The sequence below is a fragment of the Rhodnius prolixus genome, unplaced genomic scaffold (assembly GCF_049639745.1).
Source record: "Rhodnius prolixus isolate KJV_2025 unplaced genomic scaffold, Rpr scaffold_12, whole genome shotgun sequence".
In the NCBI taxonomy this organism is placed as follows: domain Eukaryota; kingdom Metazoa; phylum Arthropoda; class Insecta; order Hemiptera; family Reduviidae; genus Rhodnius; species Rhodnius prolixus.
Window position 1 is genome coordinate 9,892,470 of NW_027411635.1, and position 19,982 is coordinate 9,912,451.

At 32.5% G+C, this 19,982-nt stretch overlaps 2 protein-coding genes and 1 long non-coding RNA gene across 4 annotated transcripts in view; 1 reads left to right on the forward strand and 2 right to left on the reverse strand.

Moving 5' to 3' along the window:
• Positions 1-3,704: 3,704 nt before the first annotated feature.
• Mip (Myoinhibiting peptide precursor) overlaps positions 3,705-19,982 on the reverse strand; it is an 83,469-nt gene continuing 67,191 nt past the window's right edge. The window contains exons 1-5 of one of the 2 annotated variants that reach the window (XM_074143117.1): positions 10,088-10,158; positions 9,682-9,783; positions 7,401-7,826; positions 5,883-5,985; positions 3,705-4,296 (exon numbers count right to left, since the gene is read on the reverse strand). In XM_074143117.1, coding sequence (XP_073999218.1) covers positions 4,181-4,296; positions 5,883-5,985; positions 7,401-7,826; positions 9,682-9,783; positions 10,088-10,105 — 765 coding nt within the window. In that variant the 5' untranslated portion in view covers positions 10,106-10,158 and the 3' untranslated portion in view covers positions 3,705-4,180. Of the gene's footprint in view, positions 4,297-5,882; positions 5,986-7,400; positions 7,827-9,681; positions 9,784-10,087; positions 10,159-19,982 lie in introns of those variants that run through there. The other variant, XM_074143118.1, reaches the window with a different exon arrangement.
• On the reverse strand, positions 12,406-15,815 carry LOC141461786 (E3 SUMO-protein ligase ZBED1-like). The gene has a single exon (XM_074143116.1). It carries the CDS (start codon positions 14,912-14,914, stop codon positions 13,031-13,033), a length of 1,884 nt encoding a protein of 627 aa, XP_073999217.1. The 5' UTR covers positions 14,915-15,815; the 3' UTR covers positions 12,406-13,030.
• On the forward strand, positions 17,407-19,890 carry LOC141461952 (uncharacterized). Its single transcript, XR_012463071.1, has 2 exons — positions 17,407-17,880; positions 18,933-19,890. It is a non-coding gene; the product is annotated as an uncharacterized lncRNA (long non-coding RNA).

The following is a 19,982-nucleotide window of genomic DNA, read 5'->3' on the forward strand; positions in this document are numbered from 1 at the left end:
AAATAAATAATTACTTATCCCTTTACATACTAAATCACTGAATAACACAAAATCATTTACCTGAAATAACTTTTAAATTCTTCATTTGAATAAAGATCAATTACTCTGATAGCTAATAATACGTGGCCTAAGTTTTCGCTTTTTATCATTGCGATTTTGTAAAATTACATTCCACTCTAATCGGAACTAGATAAAGAACTTTCTAAAGCATTATTAATAAATATCCAACTGTTGCCACAAAAGACATTTTAATTTTATTTAAACGTAAATTTTATAAATACTCCACTAAAATGTAATATAAAAAATTGAATTATATATATTCTTTTAATATAAGTCAACTTTACCAATAATTAATAAAGTTTATTATAACTGCTTATAAATGGGGTTTAAATTAAAAAACAACCTCTTCAAGCTTTTAACTTATTTTCGAGGCCGCCATATGCAATGTTTACATGAACGGTTAAAACGCCCACAGTCCGTTCCACTTGGGTTTTCGATCGCAACGCTCACAAGCAAGTGGAACGGCCAAAATCGCGGTCGTGGTCGTGGTCGTTGTGGTCGCCAAGTGGAACGCACCCTATGTCTATCAATGCTGTCGAATGCTGCAGAAAAGTCAACGAAGAAGGCAAAAAGTGTTTGTTTTTTTGTAGTTAACCTTAGTTTAATTAAATTAGTCAAAATAAAGATGTTATCTATTGTTGAGTAATTTGTTCTAAAACCAGCTTGGAATTCCCTTAATATGCCATTGTTTTCGGCCCAATTCGTCAGTCTGAGCAGTATAAGGCCTGAATACAGTTTACAAATAGCGTTAATAAAAGATATGCCCCTGTAGTTAACTGCCTGATTTTTGTTACCTTTCTTATATACAGGAAATACAATGGATTCCTTAAAAGAGGATGGTATATCACCAGTTTCGAATAATTTATTAAACAAAGAAAGTACTCTTATTAAGAAATCCCTTGGCGCATATTTATAAAATTCGTAACATATCCGGTCAGTTCCAGGTGCTTTATTTTCTTTGCTATTACCCAAAACCACCTGTAACTCTTCGAGTGTAAACGGCTTGTCTAATAGGTCGTTAACGATAAAAGGTTCAGCATAGGAAAATTTATTGGAAATTTGGGTTGGATTATATAAGTTTTTAAAATGCGCGCACCACTCTTCAGTAGAAATATTGCCCACTATCCAGACATCGCTTTTCTTAAACACCCTCACCTTTAATGTAATAGAGGTTAGGTATTGTTATGTGTTAAAGGACTAGTGCAAACTAAAAAAGAAGTTATAATAGGCATATGATCAGAATACAGTTGATTATCTACTCTAAAATTGCTAACAATTGGGACCGCCTCTGCACTAATACATGAATAATCTATTACAGAGTTTCCTGTGGTACTAATATATGTAAATTCTCCTTTTAAGTCATTTTCAGTTCTACCATTAAGTATTACTAGTCCAAAGCTGTCAAAAAAGTCTAATAGTTTGCTTCCATTAATGTTAATAACCATATCCTTAGAGTTTCTGTTTACAGATTCAATTTTGTGACCCATATTAACAGTTTTCTTTGAGAGTGTTTGTAGATTACTTACTCTACCATTACGATCACCCATCAAACAAATATTCAAATTATGGTTTTCAGAAAAGAAATTATACAGCACTTTAAATTCCTCCTCCCAGTTATTAAAGTTCAAATAGATTGGATATATATACATAAGAAACCCTCCTGTTTTAAACGATAATAAATCTTTATTATTTATTTTAATAAATGAAACCAAGTTGACTACAATACCAGTTAACTTTATGCCATAGAGGTGACCTCCAGAGGCCCTTCCAAATCTTGACTCCTTCACTGCAGGGATCCAAGATAATTGGTACTCCTGAAAAATGTTTTCGTATTCTTTTATGTCACCCTGCTCGACAAAAGTTTCAAACAACAGGAAAACGTCGAAAGTTTTTACATATGAAATGAATTGTGTGTTGTGCTTCTTGTGGCGAAGTCCTCTTATATTATAGGCGAGAATTTCCAGAGAGCTTGTTAACTGCTATTTCTTCCCTATAGATGTAGGTGTAACCTGAGAATCAGAGCTCTCCCTTTGTTTGTCAGAACTCTTGCGACTGTAGCTAAACTGCTGTAGCTTCATTTTTGCTAGACTGGAGTCAGTTTCTGATTTAGTTTTCTTTGAAGATTTCGCCTGATCCATCTTCCTATTTTGTGCTACTGTATCTGTAGGGGGTGAATTTGACAGCATTCGTTTTTTTAAATGTCCTGAATTATTTTCATTGTTAGAGATAATTTTGTCTTTTATTATTAGTTTGTTGTATTTTATTACCGCGTATTTACCCATTTCTCTTGCCTCAACCAATTTCAGTAAAAGCGCCTTCCTTATTTGAAGTACCTCTTTGGGATAATCTTCAGATATTCTTATGCCAGTACCTTTCAGTTTAGGACTATTTTTTAGAATAATTAACTTTGTTCGAAATTGGGTAAGGCCAAAAAGTATGGGGCGGGCCATATTTTCTTGTATTGTCCCTAGGCTTCTTATAAAGTCAAAATGAGTTTCGGTTAGGTTTAAATGCAATTTTTCATTTAGAAATGCACATACGAAATTTTCTAATTCCCAATAATCTTTAAATTCTTCTAATATACCAAACAGAATTAAATTTCGTTTACGCAAGTCTCTATCATTTGGTTTACCTTGGTATCTAAACTTTCAAGTTTAACGCTAATATTATTTATGGAATCTTTAATTTCAGATACTATCAAATTACGCTGATTATTCATATCTTGTTTTAATTCGTCTCTAAATTGCTTTATCAGTTTACTCGGAGATTGCATATCCTGCTTTATTTCATCTCTAAATTGCATTAATATCTCTTTAATTTGTTGATCCATTTTTTATTTATTTATTATAATTTTTTTTTTTTAATTTTTTAATCCAGTATTACACAAAAAACTAACAAAACGATTGAGTAATTAGAGTTGCATTTGAAGGTACCTGTAATATTACAGCGAAATGTTTGTACGTACGTGTGTTCAGGTATCCCCACCTTCAGTTGAAGCAGATCACAATGAGTTACTCCTTCTTCTTGTTTATTTGGATGCTCTTTTAAACTTTTAAAGTAGAAAGATGAACAACTTCAATATACAGTAACATATATAATGACTTTTATATAAAAAAAAGTATGCGCACGCCACACGATGGATTTGTACAAATCCCCTCTCTTCTAGATTACACTCTAAAACTCACCAAATTTAATAAAATATTAAGATAGTTTTTTTAAAATAATTAAAAAACGACTCGATAAATTTTCTCTAAATTTTAACACTGTGTTAACTGCAGCTGTCTCTATTTGTATGCCAAATTTTATGAACGTAGGCACCGTATAAACTGATTAATTTAGAGTTTTATCAGACACGAAGTTAAAGCACCAAGTACAAACACAGACCTGGTCTTAACAATAATGACTTCTTTATACTTTTTAATCACGTAATAATTTTGGATCCTTTATTTTACTTCAGCTAATTTAGTGTAGTTTTTATATAACTTATAATGAATGAATGAATATTTTTACAATATGTAAATTAGAAATATTTATTTTTCTATATATTCTTGCTGAAAAAAAATGATTGTACATGATAATTAAAATAAATAATGCACCTCATCAGGTAAGTCAGTTAATGTACTCAATAAAAATGATGCATGTAATTATTTTTGACTCTTTTATTTTACCATTATTAGTACATTTGAGTTACATGAAATAACGAAAAGAAATTATGATTTAGTTTTTTAAAAATAAAATTAACATTTATTAATTACAAAATAAGTTATATATATTTATGTAATTTAAATATATATATGTATATATATATTTACTTTTAGAAATTTATTTTTTAGTAAATCAATTTTTACTCATATGAGAAAGTTTTTCTTTATGAAAAATATAATTTCTCGTTATTTTTTTCTTCTATGTATATATTTTTTTGTAAAGAATTTTGAATAAATTTGACGTACGAAAATGTAACAGCACAAAGCTAGTATGAGAAGTTTCATTAGAGATCAGTGTTTGGTGGATAATTTTGGAATTTTTTGATGAAGGAGAGTGAAAATTTTCTTTTTGGTGGAAAACTTATATAAAAAAAAATTACCCTGGAAAAAGTTATATATATTTTTTTTTATTTAATTTAATATGGTTCGACGTAACCTGTTTGAAAATTATCTTGTAATAGATTTACGGGACTTCGTTTGCCCCATAATCCTTTCAAGTTCTGCCAGGCTGGTTCACGTTTCCCCCAAGAGCCTGTAAACAAACAAAAAAAAATTCATTATAATTTGGCTCGCTTACTGATTGACAATGTTTCATTCTTTAATAATTTGTATTCTAGATTTGTTGGGTGTAGGTCTTGAAAAATCAATCCATTATTAAATTACCAGAAGATGCCTTTTTTCAGAAGTTGTGAAGGTAATCCTTACGTATCAGGCCATATGCACGTGCCGTCAGTTATAACTCAGAGTAGTAGGGACTAAGACATCTTTTTCAGTCCTCTTCCTTTAAGAATACCGCAACTTTTGTCTTTTCAGCATTTACAAGGAATTTGTTCGTCGCGCAGTATTTACTTAAAAACTTCAATTTGAATTGCTCATTAACAAAGGAATCTGCCAAGGTTACCAAGTCATTGGCAAAGAGCAGCAAAAAAAAAAAACTTATACAACTTATAAATTCTCAATCTTGAGGCATCACTACTTCTGAAATATTCAATAATGTCATTCAAAAAAAGTGAAAACAAAAGTGGAGAAAGGGTCTTCCTGTAAAACCCCTTGTTTTATGTCCACAGAGCTAGAGAATTAGAGGATCGTATAATCAGACTTGCTCGATCGTATAGACTTTTTAAAATTCGAATGAATTCGGAACTGACGCCAAGATTGAACAGTTTGGACCACACTAACTGTGATTAATTGAGTCAAAATACACGTCAGAAGTCGACGAATATGGAATAAACCCTCTTCTTTCTACTACCAACAGAACTTAATGAAAATAGATTGTCTATACAACTTCTGCAAGCAAGAAAATTCTGAATGCTCCTCCGGGATCAAATTACATTCATCAGTCCATAAGGGCCAGGTCTCCTGGCTACAATGCTAGTCAATATTTTGGCTAAACAGCAAATCTTAGCAATTCTTCTGTAGTTGGATGGGTCTGCGCTGTCTTCCTTCTTGTAGATCATCACCATTTACGCAGAAGACCGTAATAGAGGAACTGACTCATGAGCCATGATACAATAGAAAAAATTCTGAATGTAGTGCACCAAAGATGGAGAAAGATTTTAATAGGGTTCATAACTCGTACTATTAAATATGTGATAGATTTGTATAATACACAGAATGGAATTTCAGAGAAATGGCTTAATGTCACGTCTTCTTAGAAAGCTTCTTGTACGTTTCAAAAAAATTCATAGAACTCAAAGTTTATTAAATATAAATAGAAGGTTTAATTAAAATTTGTTAGATTTTGCAAGAGAAAACGCCCCTGGAATGGGCAATTTACATAAGATTAGTGTATGTTCTACCTGATTGATAGCACCTATACGAAATATGAATTTGAACTTTCAACGTTTTAAGGTATTTCAGTTATGGTGGAAAAACTTTACAAACATCATTTCGTAAAAATCACTTTTGCGTAATTAGCGGACCTCAAACGTCGTCAGTTTTGTTACCTTGTTCAGTCTGCTAAGTACAATCTGTAGCACACCGTCACATCGTAACAGTCACAATGTCCGTAAACAAACTTCTATAGTTCTGTCATTATCAATCAACCTATACCATCATTCAAAACCTATAAATTAAAATTTTAAAACTTGAATATAAAAAAAACAAAAGAAAAAACACCTCGAAAGCTCCCCCAATCAGCTGTTCTTTTGCCCCAACCTCCGTGTAAGGAGTTCCAAGCCCGTTTATCTTCTTCGGCCAAATTCTCCTCAATATCTTCATCCTGGAATAGAGAATCATAGCAATTCAGACCTAAGGACACTTATGTAATTACAAGTTTCATTTGTGCTAATATTTAAAATTACAAAGAATTAAGTAGGGAAAAATTTGTCAATATTATAGCAGCAACTATCATTGTTTTACAGCTGGCCACTCATACTTGAGAAAACTTGGTAAAAAATTTAGGTAATTTGCCCATAATTTTTAAAATAGACCAAATCAAAAGTTTTTTAATAAATTTGAAATTTAGAAAAAGTTGCCTTAAAATAGCCTTATGGCTATTAAAAATTAGAAACAAACATGAGAAAATTAAACATGATTGCATCCTCAATTTACATCCACAATCCAAGGCTGGATTGTTGACTTCATCTGAGGTAGAATGGGTATTTCATAATTCCAGAATAACAGTAAAAAAACTTGCTTGTTAATTTTACTACCAATATTTAAAGTAAAATTATCGATATGCATTAAATAGGCTATGATTGAATTTAAAACCACCTTATGGACAGAGTTATTGTAGAATCATAAACTTATACGAAAAAACTTCCTGTAAAACTAGTTTAATTTTGTGTAATATTTAAAAAAAGAAAAAAAAATCATTAAATGCGATTAAAGTTACCTTTAAAATTACCTTATGGCCCGAGTTATTTTGAAATAACTCTATACTTATAGAGATTTTCATAGTACGGTGCTAAGATTACATTCTTGGTGTAATATTTTAGGTGGGTTGAGGATAGGTTTAAGTGTTTGACATCACCCTCTTTCATTTTAACGTTGATGCATGAGGGGGATTTTCTAACCAAAACCCACCAACCCATTCCAACATTTTTTTTTTTCTCTTAAACCCAACTTGTCCCCTCGGCGAGGGTTAACAAACAGATTTGTAATACCCAATCTTGTGAACTAAGAATGTTTACTCAATTGAGAGCTGTCTTTACTAACCTCAACTTACAGACCAAACATAAAACTTAATTCTACAGACTTCTTTTTAGGGTTATATTCCCCTTTTATTTATTTATTTTTTATCTCAAAATCATTATCTCGAGATTAGAGGTCAAGTTAAAGTGTGAAATGATTTAAGGTAAAATTTTTGTAGCTTGGAAGTTTACTATAAGTTCACAGTAGAGTTCACTCTACCATAGAGACTGAACCATATCTTTTAATCAGCCTAAAACTGATTTTAAAAACTTGCCAGGGAAGGAAGTAAAACTTTCATGTTTTATGATGATCTCGAGGGCGGTGCAATGCATAGATCTATCACAAACTTGATCCTAAGCATGTTTGAGCCTGGAACTGGAAGATTCCTCCAGTTTACCAGTTCATTTAAACCATGTCAGAACACTGTTTTAAAGGTACCTCTAGTCCTTTTAATGGTTTGGTAATTATAATGTGAAGATGAAAAAAATTAAATCCACTTACCTGATCATCTCCTTTTGATCTTTTGCCCCATCCAGAGCTTTGCAGATCTGACCAAGCTCTTTTGCCCCAACCGGAGCTTTGCATATCTTTCCAGTCTCGTTTACCCCATCCAGAGCTTTGCAAATCTGACCAAGCTCTTTTACCCCAACCGGAGCTTTGCAAATCTGACCAAGCACGTTTACCCCATCCAGAGCTTTGCATATCCTTCCAGCCTCTTTTACCCCATCCAGAACTTTGCAGATCTGACCAAGCTCGCTTCTTGCCCCATCCAGAGCTAGGGAGATCTGTCCAAGCTCTCTTACCCCAGCCGACTGTCTGCATATCTTTCCAACCTCTTTTTCCCCAGCCGGAGCTTTGTAAATCCTTCCAGGATCTCTTATCATCTATCAGAGCTGGATTTGATGGTATCAAATACTCGTCCTCAGCCTATAAAAATAGTTGTTTAAATGAAATGAATCCGCAAGAAACCTCTAATCCCTGAAATTGAACTAGCACACCATTTTACGGTGTGTCAAATAACGAACATAAAAGGATTTTATATTAATGGCTCTGTGCCCTCTCGTTTATGTACTCTTACTTTTGGTTGGACAAGCGCTTAATTCGAGTGTTTGAAATTGCTAATATTGATATGCAGGTAACCTTTTCTTTATATACAGGGTGACCAGATTTATATGCTCCACCCCGTTTTTTTTTTAAAACGGCAGGAAATTTCGAAAAAAATAAGAAACACGTATTTAATCATTTTTAGTCTAATTTATTTTTCAGTGATTGGCTCATGTTTTTAAACCCCAATATCCTGAGATACAGCATCCAACTTTTTTTTTCAAATGGAACGTTATATATATATATATATTTTTTTTTTTGCATATTTTCATAGTATTTGAGCTCCTAAAAAAAACAAAAACCGTTGATGGTGCACAGTTTGAACAGCTTCTTTTAAAAAAATAAGGTAATTTTGACATTTTACTGAAATTTGTTTTTCATATTTTAAATTACCATAACTTTTGAAAAACCTAACCGATTTACATTTTTTTTTAATTTTTTTTAGGAGTTCAAATACTATGAAATTGCGAATGCATCGAAAGTGATAAAAGTGATGCTCAAGTTGTATCTCACAGCCATGACAGTAACGTCTCTAGTTCAAATACTATGCTGAGGAGGAATACGTGTTTACCTGTGGTTAGTCACTAATAAACGAGAGGGGCTTAGCGTCCATATTGCAAAAGAAGCATCCTATGGAAGATATCAACATGACTGTTTGAGGTTCAAAGCGTGTTCAATGTAAGAGATTTGTAGGAAGGCCAAGCCAACAAGTCCCTTGAAGTTAATCAGTTACAGTAGTATCTACTTAAGAAATATAGTAGGATTGATCATTGATCATTGGCCACTACACTGTTGCGGACACATATAATCATAAGTATCTACTTGGGCAATTTATACTTAGCAATTTGGAATTAAGGGAGTAAGAGAAACAGTGGTACAACGTTTTAAGCAACTGAGAATATTTGGAGTTGATATAATAGAAAGAGGCTACAGATACAAAGAATTTTATTTTTTTAGGGAAGTTATTTTTTTCTGAGCGAGATAGATACTTGTCTGGGTCTAGCATTTATGCCATATAGGGTAAATTTTATAAAAGAATAGAAGGTCTTCCTTGTCTGGGTGCCCTGCCATTTGGAACGCAGAGGCAATGAGGAGGAAGACTTGTACAGCTTGGCCCTGACTAGTACATCAATCAAAGCATTGATAAAAAGTTCGGCTTTTCGGAGTATTGCCTTCAATCGTTTACTTACAGAGTCCCCTTCTAATTCCTGACTTTATTCAAACAGACAAAATTGGACATCTTCACAATCTTATGTCAAATTTTCGAGATTTTTCTGATATTTATTTAGAATGGAAACAACAGATGGAGTGATATTTCAGTGTAAATGTAGGAAAGTAAGCAATTTTATTATTTTCAGAACTCTGATTTCTTAAATAAGTTTTAGATAAACATATCAGTTACATTTCTTATTTTTCATTCATTGAAAAACTTGTATATTTTTTACATATTTTTGGTCGGCCTAAATCTTTGTGTGTGCCAGTGTTCAGGGCACATTGGTAGTCATTTATTTTAAAAGGCCAGTTATGCTAATTTGCATAGAGGTACTCAGCACGATCAAAAAGTTGAATAAAATACAAGTTTTTGTAAACATAAGACCTGTACACGTGGATTTAAAGACCATGCATCTCTTTTTTATGTTGTATATACCTTGTGTATGTTAACACAAACAGGACTTACAATTACATTATCCATTGGGGTGACAGTTCCTGGATTTTGTCCTTGGACTATTGCAGTGAGTGTAGTCGCAAGAAGTATCTTGTAGCACCAAGACATTCTGATCTGAAACATATAATTAGCAGGCTTTTGTCAGCTTATCAGGATAAAGTAAGATATGAGATTTTTATAAAGATCACATTTGTTAAGATCATTTAAAAAAATAAAATAACGTCACAATGTTTCTCAAAATGACATAGGTTTATTAGTTCTTGGAGATTTAGTTAGTGAGTTCTCGTTGCTCTGGGCTACTACAATAAATGGTCACATGTTTTGAGAATTCATGACAGTGACAGTCCTTAAGAAAAGTATTTACAATAGTTAGCTGCAGTATGGCGAAGGCCTCTCGCATATATTAAGCATAACTTACATGAAATACATACTGCATACTAGTAAACTCATGTACACATGTAAGAGCCAACACAGTCGACTCTTGGACTGGAACTAAAGTAGCCCACAGATACCCGCATTACTTAGAGGGATTCCCCCGCTATACTTACTGTATACCCACATAGTAATTAAATGCTGTTTACTGCAACAGAACTGACAAAGTTACTTGAGAAAAACTTTAAGTAAAACTAATTTATTTTGCGCTGATTTTAGAAATATGACGGACTTCTTTTGCTTTTAAAACATCCTTATAGCCCACACTATTGTAGAAGTCACGAACTTCAGAAAACTTCAAGCGGAAAGAAGATTAACATTAAATGTTTTGAACTTTGGTTTGTCGGTTGTAAGTTTTAAAAACTCGACTTCCTCTCTTTGCCAAACGTTTCGGTATGGAGTAAGTCCTCATCAGTGACTGCTATGATATGGAGGTGTGCTACATAGAACGAGGCTAGATGTCCTTATTTTTCTGATTAGTCTAGACTGGTCGTGAGTTGTGCCTTTTATTATTACTCTGTTACTTAATATATATAGTCACTTGAATTTACAATTGGTAGCTTTTTTTTGTAAGATATTTGACGCATACCAAAACTGTTAAAGGCCATTACATTTCCTAAAAGGCCTGGCGTAAATATTTTAAAAATAATTTAGGAGTTCTACAGCATTACATACACACAACCTCACCAAAAAAAGACTACATACACAAAAATCAAAGACAGGACCCAACTAAAAACAGACTAACTTAATTTATAGGATCAATTGCAAGGACTACACTAGACAGACTTGGCATCATTTAACGCAAAAATGGAATAACTTGCGAGAGTTATGAAAAATAGAAAGGATAGTTTAGTAGCTTTCCATGCCACAAAAAAAACAAACAAAAGAAATGCATTAGAGATGATACCTATAGTTAAAGATCCTGCATGATTTAATTATAGACGAGTTTTCTGGACTTACGACCAAAAAACCAGAGTTCAGAACTTTAAAGAAGAAAAAGAAATAGGTAAAAAGGTGAGTAACTAATATTAGCCATTAATATTTAAAATAAAAACAGTTTGACACTCTTTAAATTATATACATGTTCTATTTTCAAACATAGTATATACATATTCTTAGAACTTAAAAACATAATTTTTAATTTTAAATATATAATTTTTTTTTGTGCAACTGGAATAGGATATTTGATCAACAAAAATAAAATAAAATTTATTAATTTGAAATAATCTGTAAGCTCAAGCCTGTACATTATATTTAAATAAATTCTGCCTGGTTAAGTGATTCTTCTAGAGCCATTTGACCCTAACTCCTGCAAGTCACAGACCATGTACTAAACGTTGCCTCATGTTACACAGAAGACACCAGGTAACCACTTTTTCAGGTTTACCTACCCTGAAATTAAGAATGAAAAGCTCGCCTCTCAATTTTATTATTATATTTATTGTACTGAGAGAATTGCTATTATTATTGTAATGCCTTACTCCTAACTTACCGTATAACTCTATATAATTTATGAAATTTTGAATCACACATATTATTGTATAAGTATGATTTTATTTATTCTTAGGGTATTACCCTATATACAAATGGAGTATTGGTACAAAATTGAGTAATTACATAACATAAAATAACTAAAAACTAAAAATGACACATATTATTGTACAATTTCTGTTTAACTACAAAATAAAACCTTTTCTAATAATTTTTCCAAACAATTGCTTTCATTTGTAAAATTTTACATACTTACATCAGTTTCTTACATAAATCTTGATATTCTCTGAACCGTAATAGTTTTTTTTAAAATAATTTCAGTCACTAAAATTTTTGGAAAGCGATATTGAGGCATTGGCAAAACTTTTACTAGTCTATTTACAGGAAGCGTGAAGTGCTTTTTAAGAAAAACGTATTTAAATATTGTACGAGTTGGTAGCTTTGAAAATCACAAACCTGCACAGCATTCATTATTGCACGCATAACTGCATTAAAAACGTTAAATTTAGTGTTTAAAGGAACCTGTTTATATTTAATAATTGTTCTGTAGGTTTGAGGATATGGGCTTTTGAGGAGTTTAACTTCTTCTCAAAAGGTTTCATGAGGGACAACTTTGGTGACCCGGCCTACCTGGTTAAGAAAGTAAAAAATGGTCATCGGTTTTGGAGACGATGAAAACATTAATCTGAAATGACAGACAGTGGGCAACAAAGTGGTAAGTAGAGAAAGTACGAGGGTCGTTTGAAAAGTCCGAGCAAAGTCAGAGAGATAGCACCACTGGCGCGTATCGAGGTTATGTTTAGTTAGTAGTAGTGATGGGCTATACGAGTCCGCCTGTGGAATCATTGGATTTGAATCAACTCCAGGGTCGGAATCGATTCCAAAAACTCGTTCATCGATTCCAGTTGCCGTACCTATCCTATGCTTTCGTGCAAATATCATGCAATTTATTAAATATTTTATTAGTACTTAACTTCATCAGTTAATAACAAAACTACATGTAATTTGCAACAGTTTTAAAAGATATATAATATCTAATTGTTATTGACAACATCAAATAAAATTAGCTTTACACAAGAACAAGATTTAAAACAAAGCAGTTTTGTTAATATCCAGCAGGACCACTGGGAGGTTGAAGTTACCCTGCCAGGAGGGGAAATGAAATGGGAAGGAAATAAGGTTGTTAAAGGTATCAATGATGTTAGTTGGACCTTAAAATATGTACATGCAAACAAATTAAAATATAACAATGAACATAAACTAAGAAAGATTAACGAAATGAAATTATATTACTAAATATTTAATAATGAATAAAACTAAGCCGTCTATATATATATATATATCCCAATACAAAACAAAATGAATAATTTTTATCACAGCATTATCACAGACTAGAGAAGGATTAAAGTTTAAAGCTACTTAGAACTTAAGAAATTAATTAATGTAAATTTTTATTCAGAAATAATATCATAGAAACATTGCTCGACTTTAATCTATTGCGTCTGTCAACTAATATTTGTCCAGCTTTAGAGAAAATCCTTTCGCAAGGAACTGAAGTGGCTGGAATGCATAATCTTTTCAAAACAACGTCATACAATCTGGGATATAAGTCTTTCCTCTCTCTCCACCAATCTAACGGATTGGCTTCTCTATTTAAAAAAGGTTCTGCCAAATATTTGTCTAATTCAATTATACTGGCAGATACTGGGGTCTGTTTCGCGTTTAACGTTTTAATTTTTGCATCGAATTCCCGCCAAAGACTAGAAGTAGAAGTTGTGGATGATGGAACATCGGTAGATAACGAAGCTTTCGGAATTTGAATAAATGATAATTTAGTGGCAAGAGAATGGTACATTTTCCGGAATTTAATGTCGCTCGAAAAACCTTCGTTTTTAAATCGCGGATCTAAAATCATCGATTGACCTATAATTTCTACCGATTCTAAATTGGAAAACCGATTTGAAATATTAGCGCAAATTACTCGAGCCATTGATTGTATTTCAGGTCTGTAATTTGTGTGCAAAAATTTTGAAACGTGATCGGTCATAAAGCGCGAGAATATAATAATTTTAGAAATTGTTATATAATTTTCCGAACTTACTTCGTCCGTAATTTCATTAAATATCTGCAATAACTGAACCGCGCTCTCTAATATTTCCCAATCGATTGTTGTTATATTATGTTCACCCTGTAGATTTAATAAAGCTATGGTCGCGATCAATGGCTGTTTGGTTTTTAAAACGCGATCAAACATTATAAATGTGGAGTTCCAACGAGTGGGGACGTCTTGTTTTAATTTTAATTTTGGGAAACCCATCTGTGTTTGTGTATTATGTAGCTTGGTCAGAGAATGAGAACTTCTTTTAAAATATTCTACTAAAGCTTTAATTTTGTCGGTCGTTACGCGAATTTCTGCGATTCCCGAATGGACAACTAAATTCATTGAATGGGCAAAACAAGAAATATGCCTCCAATTGCACTGCTTTACTGCCGAAACAATATTTGCACCATTATCAGTAACAACGGCAGTTACTTTATTGGTGAGTTCCCATTCTTGGACCGTGGATTGCAGGTGTGAGGCCAAGTTATTCGCTGTATGTCGTTCAGAGTAACTAGTACACTTCAATAAATGTGTTTGTAAATTTGTGTTTTGGTCTATGTAGTGGGCAGTTATAGCAATAAAGCTTTCATTATTCACCGATGTCCAACAATCAGTTGTTAAACAAACGGCATTTACTTCGTTGAATCTACTTTTTAATTTTGATTCTTCCCGCTTATAAATCATTGGGAGTAAACTGTTGGATATATACTTTCGTGAAGGTACATTATAACTGGGGCAAAGCAATTTAATTAATTTTCTGAACTCTTGATCTTCAACAATACTAAAAGGATGATATTCTTTTACTATCATTTTGAGCAATTGTTCATCAATTTCCTTGGACTTACTGGGGTGCAAAGGTTTGATTACTTCTACAAAGTCAGTCAAGGATTTTTGAATTACCGGAGCCTTATGGGCAGATGAAGAGAGAGGAGCGACATCTGCAACTTCTGAATGGATGGAAGCTAAACTAGTAGAGGGAAGCGAGCTTAAATTTTGAGTGTCTATAGAAGTTAAATGAGATTTCTTAACAGGGATCTCTTCAGTGCTTTGCTCTGAATTCTTTCTTTTATTGAATGATATAGGATGTTTTCTCTTCATATGTCTGAACAAATTACTAGTAGAGCCACTTGTAAAGCTAACGATTTCGTGGCAATACCGGCATTTAGCTTTGACAGAATCAATAGAATTAAAGTGATTCCAAATTTCACTGCGTTTTGGCATTTGTCTGAAATTAATTTACTAAAAATTAATAAAATATTAAATTTAAAAAATAAGAAACAATAGTAAAAAAGGCGATAATAACCCCGTAGTTGATGGGCAAAAATAAATAAATAAATAAAATAAAATAAATAAAAAAGTAAAAAAATTAAACTAATTTATTAAATATTTTGCTTTTAAAATATTTTCAAATATTCAATAAAGAAAAACAAAAGATAAAAATGAAATAATTATTTAATTTAGGAAAATATTAGTCTTTGAAAATATTTTAGAAATCAACAAAGCACATGCTCTTCAACTTAATTAAGATTTACCACTGGAAAACACCCTTATCTGCTTATCATCAGAAGACAGACACACATGAAATATTGTTATCAGCACGAAAGATGAAATTGAAATGGCCCTTATTGCTATAGCTACATATCTAGAGACAAAAAAATTATATTACCTAAAGAGCGTACTTACTACAGACTCCCTCCCACTCTTATTACCTATTTCACAAACATTCGGCGATTGGAAATATTTTTTAGCAAAATATTATTCTATTTATTCTAAGCAGATTCTTAAGATGATTTTAATTTTTAAAATTTATTTTTGTTTATTACTCTTATAAAATACGAAGAATTTCAAATAAAATATAATATACAAACACAGAATGATTTAGTATGCAGGTGGAGTCAGTCGTCGTTACCATGGTAACGGAACCGTTAAACGACTCCGGTTCCAGCTCCAGCAATTTCTATTGGCTAGAATCAGTGAACGAAAAAGTGGAACGAGTCCGGTTTCAAAAGGATTTAAATCACTCCGGATTCGACTCCACCAACTCCAGTGGATTTAACCAATGAAAATGCTAGAGTTGGGCCGGAGTCGTTTAACGGTTCCATTACCATGGCAACCACGACTGACTCCACCTGCATACTAGATCATTTTATGTTTGTGTATTATATTTTATTTGAAATTCTTCGTATTTTATAAGAGTAATGGACAAAAACAAAATTTAAAAATTAAAATCATCTTAAGAAAGCGTTATTATGTTTTTTGTATTCAAATGAAACGAATATTTAACTACAAAATATTTCCAATTGATGAATGTTTGTGAAATAGGTGATAGAGTGGGAGGGATACTACAGTAAGTAAACCAATTAGGTAATACTACATTTTGGCTCAGTTTTACTTTGACCGTCATGCGGACATGTACACGTTTAAACTTACGCCAATGAAGATAAGAGTAAGAGTGTCCAGCGCTTAGTTAAAGATTAAGCACACAGCTTTTTCTTTTTGTAAAACAATAAGATAATATTTTAAAAGCTTGATATTCAATTCTTATTAGATAAATATTGTGAGTAATTATAATTTTGTTTGAAGGGTTAGAATTTTTATGGAATACTTTCCTACCCATTTCCGTTTCTCTATTGAATCCTCTTGAAGCAAGTTAACTCCAGTCTTCCAGTGGTCAAGCTAGATAATGACAAAATTGCTTTAATTTATAATTGACTAGCCTATTTTTGGGTTAATATTTGTGTTACGTTGTTAATTTTATATTTATCAGAGCAACTGGAAATTAGGGATAGTACTTAATGTGTGTAAAAGAAATATAGTTTTGTTATTAACTGGAAAAGCTAACTGTTAATGATATATTTTAATAAATTACGTGACATTTGTTCTTATGTTTAATCGTTCCAAAACCTCTGCTGTCTCATTTTCATTTTAATTTTTTTGGGGCGGGGCGGAATCACTTTTTTTTAAAATAGGGATTTGAATCAACTCGTTCCACCATCGGACTCGTTCCAATGGAACGAGTCCGCTCAAATAGCCCATCACTAGTTAGTAGCATCTCTTGGAAGAACACACACCAAGTTACAGCCAGATCGGTCTATTTCTTTGTGTTTGGCATTCGTTTGAATCGAGGAAGTCGAGTGATTTTCAAAAAATGGACGAAAAAGAATTGCGTGTGTTGATTAAACACTACTTTATGAAAGGCAAAACGCCTCAGGAGACTAAAGAGAAGCTTGATAAACATTATGGTGACTCTGCACCTTCGATTAGAACAATTTATAAGTGGTTTCAAAATTTTCGGAGTGGCCATATGGGCACAAGTGACGCTGAACGTTCTGGACGCCCTGTTGAGGTTACTACTCCAGAAATCATTGATAAAATCCATGATATGGTGATGGATGACAGAAGAGTGAAGGTGCGTGAGATTGCTAGTGCTGTGGGCATCTCGAATGAACAGGTACATAATATTTTGCATCAACATTTTGCATGACAAAGCTATCCGCAAGATGGGTGCCGCGATTGCTCACGCTTGACCAAAAACGAAATCGTGTGAAGTGTTGCAAGGACGGTTTGCAGCTGTTCCAGAAGAATCCGCAGGACTTTAAGCGTCGTTTCATCACTGTGGATGAAACATGGATACATCACTACACTCCTGAGACCAAAGAACAATCTAAACAATGGGTTGCGCCAAAAAAGGCGAAGACCGTTCCTTCGGCCGGAAAGATTAAGGCGACTGTCTTTTGGGATTCGCAAGGAATAATCCTCATCGACTATCTGGAAAAGGGTAAAACTATTACAGGTGCATATTATTCATCGTTATTGGACCGTTTGAAAACCGAGCTGCAAGAAAAACGCCCACGATTGGCCCACAAAAAAGTCCTTTTCCATCACGACAACGCACCAGCTCACACCTCAGCAATTGTGGTCGCAAAATTAATGGAAATAAGGTTCCAACTCGTTTCACATCCCCCCTATTCTCCAGACTTGGCTCCCTCGGACTACTATTTGTTCCTCAATATGAAGAAATGGCTGGCGGGAAAAAGATTTTATTCAAACGAGGAGGTGATTGCAGAAACGAATGGCTATTTTTTAGACTTGGACAAATCCTATTATTCGGAAGGGATCAACAAATTAGAGCAGCGTTGGACGAAGTGTATAAGCCTAAAAGGAGACTATGTTGAAAAATAAAAAAGGTTTACCCCAAAAAATTAAGTAGTTTTTATTTTTGCACGGACTTTTCAAACGACCCTCGTATACATTCTATTTTCTCAAGTTTAATTTATGGCAGACTCAGATCAGTTACTTATAACTAAATAAGTTCAGTAAAATTCAGAATCAGGAGCTAATTTGTCTAACAGACATTAATTATATCACAACGAAAAATCGTGATTATGTATTTACCCTAGATTTGTTCGGACTATCAGAAATAAATCCACTTTTCATTCCTAAGTAATAATTTGCTTGATAAAATAAAAAGATATTCGGGAATGTGTGTGAGTAGTTATTTATTAAAAATCATTAATATATCTTAGACATGGGGGTTGGCTCGTTGCCAAAGTTTATATATCTCTTACTGTACTGGAGCCTTGTCTACTAGGACCGACTTTAGTAATATATGGTTTCTTTCCTAGTGTCTTAAAGGCAAAGATTTTCCCACCCATACCTAAAGCAAGTTTTAACAGCGCCCTCTATTAGAAATTTCGACGAACTAAAACGGCTAAACAGTCCTTTTAGTTTCTAGGAAACTAGACGCCTAGAAGGCGGTGCCTTTTAGTAATTGATCTGCACTTGACCCCCAAACTCTTCCATAAATTTCTAACTTTTAAAGCCTATAATTCCATTAAACATAAGAAAATTTATAGTTAAGTCATACAAATAATTTTTCGAAACAACTATTTTTGTAGGGAAGGGTCCCACGCCCGAATTCGAATCCAGCTGCTGGCCCTTAGATTTACTCTTCCTAGCAGCTTCTTACAGCTCACTGTTCGGTGATGGACAGTGTGGTCTGTAACGAGAGAACGCTGTCCGGAGCCTGGCAGTGCACTGAAAAAAGCTCCGGGCGCCAATAACCTCAGCTGTTAATGCGTCTTAAATAATTAAAATCATTAAAAAAAACAAACTATTTTTATATTATTTATTTATTTCAATAATACCATAACTTTGGTCACAATTAAATCCAATTTATAGCTGGGTAAAAAGTATTATATTATTAGTATTAAATATAAAATAATGCTAATTTTTTCAGGTTGGCTACTAGGTGCCGTAGACGGAGGCGGATAGCAATCAGACTTTACTATAAATTGCTTTTATGTAATAAATGTAAATAGATAGATAGATAGATAAAGTCTTTTATTTAAATATGTACATAAATTTCAAAATTAACAGATCAACTTATTCAATAATTATCAAATAAAGGACATACGCTTGGTACAAAACCATCAGCGGGGGTGCTAGCTAGCAAATACAAAATAAATGTTCTTTAATAATATACAATTCCCAATAAAGGACAAATAATAAATAAATAATATATAAATATACATAATATATCAATAATAAATCATATATATAAATAAATATTCTTAACTAAATAAGTATGGAAAACATTGTATACGAGTAAATAATATGTATTTTAGTAAATCGATAATAAACTAAAAGAAATACTTTTTATATTAAATAAAATAAATTCTTTATTTTACACTAATCGATTAATTATGTATCTTTTCATATCGTAAGATCCAAGCACGCTTGGTGTAATTCAATAAAGAAATCCAATCACCATTTAGATACTGTATTAATTCTTGTTGGGACAATATAATCTTATTTAAAGCCTATAATTCCTGTAATAAATGTATGTATGATTTAAATTAATTATACTTCTTTGAGAATACGAGTACAAGCATTGGTATCAATTAACAAATAAATATCTCGCTCCTCTATGTAAAATCCGTCTTTTCTCCATGGATTGTTTACTTTTTTGAAATCAGTTCACTTGAAAATAGTTCCCAGGATTTTCTGCAAACTTCTTGTATTCATATGAATGTATACAATATTATACATTCATACAAATATAACTTGTTATGTGAGGTAGATAATTCTAAAATTTTGGTTAAAATTAAATATAAATAAAATTGTTGGAAAAAATGTATTAATTTTAATTTACGTATTTTTCATTTATTAAATATTATATTTACAAGTTTCTGTAACTACTTGAAATTTTGTTATAATATCCTCTATAAGACCATTGTCTATTTTAGAGATCATAATACTATTTTTGAAGCAACAGTAACGCTATTTC